The sequence below is a fragment of the Humulus lupulus genome, chromosome X (genome assembly GCF_963169125.1).
Source record: "Humulus lupulus chromosome X, drHumLupu1.1, whole genome shotgun sequence".
In the NCBI taxonomy this organism is placed as follows: Eukaryota; Viridiplantae; Streptophyta; class Magnoliopsida; order Rosales; family Cannabaceae; genus Humulus; species Humulus lupulus.
The window spans coordinates 193,105,712-193,116,710 of record NC_084802.1 but is presented as its reverse complement, the minus strand read 5'-3'; the positions used below and the strand labels follow the sequence as shown (position 1 = coordinate 193,116,710).

Genomic DNA, 10,999 nt, shown 5'->3' with positions numbered 1-10,999 from the left:
CACCAAGAACCATACAAATAACTGCAAAGCTCCAATTAGCATATTGGCATTTGACCTCTTCAATATCAACCTGAGCATCTTTAATCAAGGGTTCAGCATACTCTAGTTTTTGGTCACAAAACGAGAGTTTACCCTCCGTGAAATGTTGCCATTGATTGTGAGCGGAGGCCTGATTATCACCTTCCTCCACCTTATTCGCCCAGCTAGGAGGGTTCGACGAAGGAGTAGCCATCCCAAAGACCCGATGCTCATCAACCTGGTTTTCCCTAATTTCCGTCGAATGAATCGCTTCAGCAATTAGGGTCAACCCCTTAATCGAAACCTCACCTTCAAAGATCGTATCACCAGCAGCAGAGCCTTCCTGGTCATTCACATCTTGAATTGACGGAGAACCCTGAGCAACCGATCGAGTCATAGGCTTCCTAATCGATTTCTTCTTCTTCGCCATGGAAGAGAGAGAAATGAGAACGTGGGCCTTCTCACAAATTAATATTATTTGTGAAATAATATTTAAGATATTTATTTATGAAATAATATTTAATGGAAAATAAAATTATATTAATATTTTGTGAAATTAATTTTTTATTAAAAATTAATTTAATCATATTGAATTTTGTGGTATAATTGTATACTACATAAAATAATATGATAAAGGCCCAACAAATAACATTTTATAGAGATAAAATACCACAGGGCCCACAACCCTACAGTTGGCGCCAACCACGGTCGAAATGGACTGTGGCCCACGCATAGGCTCAATGTGATTAGGGCTATGTCTTCTTTTGATTGTTATATTAATAGAACATAACATCATGAAAAAGAGATAGCAGATGCATTTCACGTTATTTTTCCAAGAGAGAAAAATAGAGAACTTTGTTCTCTCTGAACCGTGAGAAGAACACTCTATCATGTGTTGAGATTCAAAAGTGTGTTCTTGAGTATCCTACCAAATAGCATAGACATCCACATGTCTCCTTCTCCTTGTGCGAGCCGTAGTATGGAAGATGGTGTGTTAGGAGGCTAAGATGTTATTTGATCTACATTTGTTCTACATCTACAAAAAGGTATTTGTAATTTTCATTTTATTCAGATTCATGTCGCATGAGAAAGATCTCACTCTAGTTATGGTTCCTAGAGTGATTCACTTTTATGCTTTAATAATTGTTATTATCGCATTTAAATGTTATCCCATGCTTCCACTGCACTGTCAATCACATGATCAAAAACCAACAGTTACTTCTTGGCCGAACAACTATAAATTATATCTCTCTCACTTTTATTTACTATCGCATTTAATATTATCCTAAAGCTCATGCACTATTTTTTAATTATTATATTAATTTAGTGATTAGCGAAAATTCGAGTCAACAATATGTCATCGTTAAGGTTGCAGGTGTTGAGTATTTATGGCTTACACTTTCTAGTCCAACAATGAATAATGTGAATTAATTAAATATTTCAAACCCTAGAGACTAATCAAGAACCATGTTCAAAGTATTAATTCAAATCTTGATAATTAAATAAACATATTCAAAGTATGAATGCAAATCTTGATAATTAAATAATAAGTACTTAAATAAGTATAACATGAATTTAGAGACATTTAATCACAATATAACCATGAATTTAATGAAGTGATAACACAAATTAGATCAAGAGAAAGAATAGACATTTTTGGAGAGAAAACCAAGTTACATAAAATCATACAGGTTATGATTTTATGTGAATCAATGTAGATGACAAAAGGTTTGACAAAAATTGAATTTGTTGTCCAAAAATCTCTATTCCTAGCCTCCCATTAGAGATTTCTTAAAGCTACTACAAGTTGGAATGAGATTGGGATTTACAAGCCTTGAACGTCATACAAGTCAAGCTTTCTTGATGAAAATCTTGGAGAAAACTAGTAACATTTGTGAGTTAGAGAGAGAGAGAAAGGGTTTTAGAGTGGGAGAGAGTGGTAAGTGATCAATCACCAAAAACTCAAATAAACTCTTTAAATAGTATAAGAACTCTCATTAGTCTCAACCAATGAGATTAGAGCATTTTAAACTAAGTTTTGGAGTCAAAATACGTAACTGTACGGTCTCGTACGAACCATCAAGGCGATGCATCACCTACCTGGGGTTTTTATCTCTCAAGCGATGCATTGCCTCATACAGGGGATGCAACGCAGGTCCCACTATCTTGGCGCCCCCAAACTCACCCCAAAACGTCTCCAAATACCTCCAAACTTTTTGGGTACTCTTATACACTCCAAAGAAACACCCCAAGACCAAGAACAATAATTTATAGATGACTATACCAAAAGTCAACTTGTTCATGTTGACTTTAGTGAAATTGTTATGGTTTTTACACTTCTTTGTGCCTAACCAAGTTCACTATATATTTAAACAACCATAACAAGCCCCCATTTAGTTAAATACATCATCTTTCTCTAGCTCGAATGATTAGTGCATAAAATAAAGTACCATTTTGGGTTTCAACTTTGTATCAGTGAAAATACTACAAAGCTTCCATCGAAATGCTAAGGTATTCTTAAAATATTGAACTCGACATTCCTAGTGATAAAAACCAGTAGTATCTCACACACCTCTACCTGATTACTTGTGTATTTCCCACTTTGCATGCTCAACACTTTTATGGCCTTGTGCTTATCTATTCATGAACCACGCGTAGAGAAAAATCCTACTCTCTTGAGAGGCAGCACCACCTCTAGGTTCATATAGATGAAGTTCTTACAACATCTTTGCTACATTTAGAGATGTTTTTTGCTGTTCAACTAAATTTCATTAAAAGTCCATGACTTAATTCTCATGTTCGGTTGCAACCAACATTAACTATCCTAGTTGAGACTTTAAGTCGTTAATGTTTCCAACTATTCCCTTATCAATAACTTGTTCTTACCCGTTGAACTCTACACTTGATGTAAACAAGCTTTGAGTTGAGTTGCCATCATTGGGGAATCTATTTTTCAAGGAGTTTTAGTCACATCCCTCTATTTGTAAAACTAACCAAATCTCCCACTATAGGTTTGGTAAACGAATCTGTTAATTTCTCACATATGATTCCATATTTGAATAAATTATATCACATATTCATGGCTTAGACTTATATGTCTAGAATTTCGCATAATCTATGACATTGTAGGCTCTAGCTAATATGGATTAACTATCACAATATATCAAGATCGTCGATACCTCATCCGTGGATATTGGGATATTCCTCATGAAATCCCTAAGCCACTTGGCCTCTTTGTCAATTGTCGCTAGAGCTATAAACTCATTCCTCCATGATTGAGTGTAATATATGTTCGTTTCTTTGGGCCCCAAGAAACAGCTCCTCCTTTGAGCATAAACACCCAACCGACGGTGGAAAGATTATCTCTGGCACTCGATATCAAACTTGCATCAGAGTATCCCTCAAATATCTTAGGAAACTTTGAACATTGGAGGTCTAGCTTCTTAGTCCTCTTGTGGTACCCTAGAACTCTCTCAGTTGTCTTCCAGTGTTCGATACTTGGATTGCTAGTAAACCTAATGTGTTTACTAACCACGTATGCAGTATCTGCTCTAGTACAATGAGCGGTGTACACTAGACTCTTTAATGCACTTGCATACTCAAATTGAGTCACTCTTCTACCATTATTCTTTTCAAGCTTTAGGCTTGAATCAAATAGTGCATTTGCCTCTTTGATTTTGAGATAACTAAACTTTGTCAAGCACTTTCTCAACATAGTGAGCTTGACATGAAGCATAAACCCTACTATTTCTTCACACTTTTATACCTAAATGGTATTGACCTCTCCAAGGTCCTTCATCTTGAAATTGGAAGATAGAAACTTCTTTGTTTCTATTATGTCTCTTATCTCGTTACTCAAAAATCAACATATCCATTGTTGACATAGCCATCACAAGTTTTAGAGTATAATCACCTGTCTGCATTATTGTGTCTAAACCCATCTGAAACTATTTCTTTATCAAACTTCTTCTGTCATTGTTCCGGTGCTTGTTTTGTTGTACAATGGTTTAACAAGCTTACACACTTTATGTTCATTTATCCTTAGAACAAAACCCTCTGGTTGTTCCATATAGATCTCCTCATCAATATCTCCATTTAGAAATGTCATTTTGACATCCATTTGATAAACATAAATGTTATATATTGATGATAAGACAAATAAAACTCTTATTGTGGTTGTCCTAGCAATCACAATGAACCGGTGTGGTGTAGGTTCAGTGGTCAAGCCAATAGAAGCAACATTTGATCTCTTTGTAGCTGAACTTCAAGCATTGTTGTTTGGTATTTCATTGTGGAGTCGGTTGGGCCTAACTTCATGCATCTTGGAGTCGAACTGTGCATCGGCCATCTAACAACTTCAATCTAGCCACAATTCTTGATCTCTTGCAGGGTTTGTGGCCAATGGTATTTTACATCTTTGTAATGGCTTTATTGATTTTCAATTTAGATTCTGTCCTATGAAGGCTAATGGGATTGCCTATAGTCTTGCCAAACTTGTTATATCTAGTGTATCTGAACATATTCGGTGACCGTGTATCCATGTTCAGATACCTTTGTGATTTTGGTTGATTCTAGCCTTTAAATGAAAGTCATTTTTTCCTATAAAAATATATATTTAATTGCTGAAAATTATAATATATATTTTTTTTACTAAAATTGAAATTATATAAATCAAACCCTAAGATAGGTAGGTAATATAATTTAGAGACGAATGAAGTCTCACACCCAATAAAATAGAGAATTGCTAAGAGGCTTCACTAGTGTCCAACACCAAAAGTAGGTTGGCATACCGCGTTATTGATGCAATCTAATATCGGGTTCCACTTATTTGAATTTAATAAAGATTATGGGGTATCGCTAACCAATCATGAGGCGACACCTCATGTGCTGTTGGACACCTTAAGGTATCAAATAACAACATTCGATAAAATATTATGCTGACAAATATCTAGTCAAATCTAGAAATATCTATCTAGATCTGATGGTTTATAGCCAATACCCAATAGGAGAAGAAAAATCTGATCGACTTTTGAGTTGGAAAAGACTATGGCAGTATTGAAATATTGAAAATACAGAACTACTTTGTTGAATATTCTACACTCCTACGACCGAGAACCAATAAGAGGAACTGTTAAACTACTAAACAAGTAGAAAAAAAAAACTCAAGCACAAGAATTAATTATTATTTTACTAAAAAAAAAGACAACAAAACAATAATTGACTCATTAATGATACGAAACAAACAGTATAATTATAATTTATAAACATTGTTAGCTCATGACCCAAAAATCTGGCGTCCTGATTTCCATGTGGCAAATGATCTCATAAATCGTGCCCATATATGTAGTGTTATACTGTATTTGGTAAACAAATTTTGCAATTTTTGTTTCCTCATATTATCAAGAGATTTGAGATTACATTGGACACAATTGTCAAAAAAAATCTGGTATAAACAAAATATCAAAGAATAAACAATTCTTTCTAATGCCCAATCTCGATCTCGATGACCTCTTATGTTAATTGACCGGTCTTCAGAGTTGGTAGAGTAGTTAGTTCCTCATAAGCCTTCAAGATCCACTTTTATTGGCTAGCACAAGAATCTTCAACGTTCAAATGTAACAATTCAAAACAAAACAAAACAAAAAAAAAAACCTTATATACAGCCTGTAATGCGCATTTTCTTTGGGGATCCATTTTTTTTAGCAAACTTCCTTTAGACAAAAATAGTCTCAACATTTTCTCACATTTATTGTTATATGTTAAGTGTGAATATGATTGATTTAATTAAAGAATATCTTTGAAATTTCAATCTATTTTTTGGTATTATGATTCTCTTGAAGATATATTTCCATAAAAGCCATTCTTAATATTACATATCTTTTTTAAATTATTTTGAATTACTCTAATCGATTTTTCACAGACTGTGATTTATTTTTAAAAAGATTATTTTTTCTTAAAATGAATCTAGACAGAAAAGTTGACTGAGTTCATAAAAATCGTCTGGTCAACTCTCATATCTGATCAGACAGATTTTGCCAGAAAGACATATTTTTTCAATTAAAGAGAAACTCGAGTTTTTCTTTACAAATGAGTGTGAACTCCTTGATATGGACATGCACTTCAGCTATATAAACACAGGGAGAGTTCACAAATAAGTTGTCTCGGGTATGCTTTATTTTGTGGTTAATATGTGGAGACTTTTTGAAAAAGATTAATTTCTTGATTCATTAATCTTTTGTTCTTATTTGCTTGTATTGGAAATACTTTCTTGTATTTTCAAACATTGTGAATGCAAGTTGAATCATCTCATAAGAACACATAGTACTTCGGGAGAAGTATCCATTCAAAAGACTCATTTTGGGAGGAATTGAACATACTTTAACCATTGAAGGGAATTCACGGGTGTTAGAGCTTTTCTTCAGAATTGGACTCATAAAGAATGTAGAACAAATTTGCGACATAGTTTAATAGAGAGTCTTTTCTAGTTTAAGTCAACGTTTTTTGTACTTGATATTATTTACTAATCAGTTCTATCTCTGGGTGTGGCCTCGTGGACTAAGGGTATCCTAACCACGTAAAAAAAATTCTCCTGTGTTGATTCTTTTTACGTACTTGCATGTTTATTACTGTTTCAATAATATGTTCAGACAACTCCGAAAGTTGACCCGACAGATTTAATTTATGCATACACAACTTAAAGTCACTTCCGCAAATTATTTAAGTTGTATCAATTCAATCACTTGGTAACTATAAAAGTTGGAATTTCAATTGGTATCAGAGCAGGTCACTAAACTCTTAGTGGTTTCCTGAGATATTCCAATTGCTTGTACCTTATAAAATGTCCTTTTTTTTTTTGCAGAAGGAGGCTCTATAACTCGACCACCGTTACTGAATGACTCAAATTATCCCTAATGAAAAGTAAGAATGAAGGCTTTTATTAAATTGCAAGATGAAAAATCTTGGAGATCAATCTTTACTGGTTGTCGCCACCTGAAGAAACAGATGTTGTATCTGACAAAACAAAAGTAAAATATGAACTTGATTGGAATGACCTTGAAGATAAACTATCAAGTTTTAATAACAATGCCCAACATGCAATTTTTTTATGGTGTTGGAGAAGGATACATAAAATTAATATCATCATGTGAATCAGCCAAGGAGGCTTGGCAAATTCTTCAAACACAGTTTGAAGGAACAACTGATGTCAAGCGCTCTAGACTTGTAAAGTTGACCACAAAGTTTGAGAATCTCAGGATGACTGATACTGAAACTCTCACTGAATTTTATGACAGATTGTCAGATATTGCTAATGAATATTTTGTATTGGGTGAAAAACTGGATAATAGGACCCTTGTTAAAAAAATTGTTAGAGTTCTTCCTCACATGTTTCAAGCAAAACTCACTTCAATTGAGGAAGCAAAAGATCTAGACACCATGAATGTGGAAGAATTGATGGGTTCTCTTCAAACTTTTGAACTCAACCAACAAATCTAACAAAAGGAGAAACCAAGTGCAGCAAAAGATGAATCTATTGCACTTAAAGCCTCCAAGGATAAAAAGGGAAATTCGGATGATGAAATGACATCGTTAACGAATTTTTTTAAAAAATATATGAAAAAGATATCCAACAAGAAGACCATGTTCAAACCCTCAAAAGGTAACAATTTCTCTAAATCATCTGTCTAATAAAAAAGGTGTTTAATGCAAGGAATGTGATGGTTTTGGTCATATCCAATCTGAGTGTGCTGATACTTTAAAGAAAAACAAAAAAGTAATGATTGCTACTTGGAGTGATTAGGACTCTGGAAGTAGTGATGATGAAAAGAATACTAATCTTGCCTTAGCCTCTATTTTTTCTGGCATACCTTTCTCTGTGCAGGTCAAGAAAAATCATGTCTGTCTAAACGATATGGTTTTGACAGATATTGATTCAGGAGATGATTCTGATGAATCTGATCTATATGAGGATTATCTGAAAGAATCATACAAAAATATGTATGGTCAATGGTTGAAAATTAGCCCTGAAAATCGAAAATTGGTGAGTAGTTACAATGATCTCACAAAAGAAAATGAAGAGCTGCAAAAATTGGTTGGAAAATATAAGAGTAAGATAATTGTAAAAAATGATGAAAAGTAAACGATTATCAAAAGATATTGACCTTAATGAAAAAAGGAGTAAAAATGCTTAATCTAGGATCTATTATTTTTTAAGATGTTCAAAAGATTTTTAGACGGTGTGTTTTGAAAAATTACTTTTTGGACATCGTGTATTGTAAAATTGTTCAAATAAACCCCTAAGCCTGATTTTGATCAAAGTTTTTTGAACTAAAATCACAAATAATTCACCAAACTAATAAATCATAACAAAAGTATAACTATTCTACCTGACAACTGTGTTGTTATATTCAATTTTTTGTTTATAAAAATTGAGTTTATGGGTCTATTTGAACAATTTTACAAAATACAGAATCCAAAAAATAATTTGTCAAAACACAGAATCCAAACAGTTAGTGAGACAAAATATAAGGTCAAAAAAAATATAAAACTCAATTAAATATGTTTATGCTTTAAAGCTATACCTATCATTACATTTGGTTATGAGGTATTTATGATAATCATTCTCTTTCATGTACTTGAAATGGTGGTATTTTCGTGGGTCAAGGTTATCAATCTTTACGTTATTAAGTTAAATTCTTGAATCTTTGTTTTATTTTGTAAAAGAAATGAAAAATAATTGAGGAAATGAGTGTGAGACTTGGTGGTGAAGGAATAATGAGTGGGTGGGAATAATTATGACATGAGTACTATGGAAAACCAGGTTTCAAGCATAATTTTCAAATTTTGGAGATAATGTGGATAGTTTTGTAATAAGAGACATCTTAAAGCATATTAATCATTCTATACCCACTCAATATTTTTTTCACAAAGCTATCCTTCTAACAAGAGAAAATAACCTAATTACCCCTAACTTAACATCAAATTACGGAACACAAATTCTTTCATCTCACAAATCCTCACATATATATTCTCTCTTCACGTAAATAATCACAAATATATATTTATAATCTTTCATTTCTCAAGTCTCTCACACTGTAGCTATTCACAGTGGCAACTTTATGCAAGTTGAAGGAGTTTGCAGATTAATTCAACAATTAAATTTATTTGAGGTAGTAGCTGGATTAGTTATATTAACATAATCTTAATAATTGTATTGATACGGTTTTAGGTTTAATCCTTTATTAGTCAACCCATCTCCTTGAGGAGAAAGTACTTTTATAGGCATCTCTTTTGTGCTCACCATGATTGCCAACCATTTATTTCTATTCAAGTATTTAATTCATACAAAAAATATCTTCTGATATGGTTATATGTCTATCCGATGGGACTTGTAACTAAGATATATATTTGATCCAATTTTTCGCTCACACCTTTCAAATTCAGCACTATCATCTCTATTTCTTGCTCTCTAAGTTTCTTGTCAAGAACCGACTCTTTTCAGGCAGTTTGATCTCTTCGGAAATGTCGTGCTAATGTGTTCATAGCCGAGGTTGTGATTGATTTCCATAATGGGCTTTGTAGTGATGAACTAGTCGGGCCTAAAAAAGAAAGAAACTAGGCCCATATTGATTTATACCACTTTTGGTATACTTGTTTAGTTTATAACCTATTTTTTTTTTCTCTTATCTATTTTTATTCCCAACATTTATTAAAAAATTGAGAATGAGTAAGTAAATATGTTATTTTAAGCTTTTTTTTTTATCATTTTTTAGGGTTGTTATGTGCTTATAAAACAATGGGAAAAATGATTTTATATTGAGTTGACAGATCTTTTATAAAAAAAAATATACATATATATTAGGGTTTTTTTTGGTTAAAAAACAAGGTTAGAACTAATAACATTAGAACAAAAAAAACCCTAAAACATGGGATTTTTTTTATTTTTTTTTATCAAAATCCATCAACTCAATACAAAAATCATTTGTCCCATCGTTTTTTCAGCACAAAACGACTTGAATGAGTCAAAGAGTCACAAATTCACAATACACCCTTTTTAAAAGAAGTATGAACAAAGTGACGTAAAACAATTTGTCTCGACAATTTAATGTGTTAACCACTACATCAGGTGATATTTTATGTGTAATTAATTTAAAATCAGATCTTACTTATTATAATTTAATAAATAATATTGGACACCATCATGTTCACCTTAAGCGGTGTTGAGCATCTTAAGGTATCTATAGCAACACTCATTTTAAAATTAAAGAAACAAAAAAAATGGCAAATGATCTTAACAAAAACTGTATACAAAGAAAATAATTCTAACAAAAAATGTATACAGAAAATAATTCTATCGAATCAAGTTAATCCTATGTAAAAAATATTTCCTATGTAAAAACCAAAGATTTATTATATAAAAAATTTCCTATGTAAAAAAAAACTATTCTTTTGAAAATAACAACGTTTATATCTTTATAAAATTGGAGAAAATTATACCGAATAATTTAATCCCAATGATTTAAAAAGCAAACTTGGTTAGCGCCATCTCAACCTCATGAAGAAAAAATTGTCCAAAATAATTATAAGCATGTCCCAATGTATTATTAGTCACAAAAGTTACAAATTATTTGTTTAATCATAACAATTTTTGTCATTATATAAATAATAAGTTGTGATTAAAATTACATTAGTAACAATTTTGGACTAAATATTACTTTTTTGTTAAGTTTTTTTGTTGTAACTAAAAGTGAAATTTAATCACCAAAAATTTATGTTGTAACTAAAAAATGATAAGTTTTTTTTTGTAGTAACAAAATACAACCTCAACTATGGTGAGTACAACTCACGCAATCTTGCAACGAGTAAAATATGTACAAAAATGTGACACTAAATTTATCGTTGACAATATTATTATAACAATTCATTCTCAAAAGTTATAACCAACAGGAAGAGAGAGTCCAGTAACATCAGGAAATGCCGCCAA

General features: G+C 32.1%; 1 protein-coding gene across 1 annotated transcript; it reads right to left on the bottom strand.

Annotated features, from left to right (window-relative positions):
• Window positions 1-3,271: 3,271 nt before the first annotated feature.
• Window positions 3,272-3,733, bottom strand: LOC133806564 (secreted RxLR effector protein 161-like). The gene has a single exon (XM_062244653.1). It carries the CDS (start codon window positions 3,731-3,733, stop codon window positions 3,272-3,274), a length of 462 nt encoding a protein of 153 aa, XP_062100637.1.
• Window positions 3,734-10,999: the final 7,266 nt, after the last annotated feature.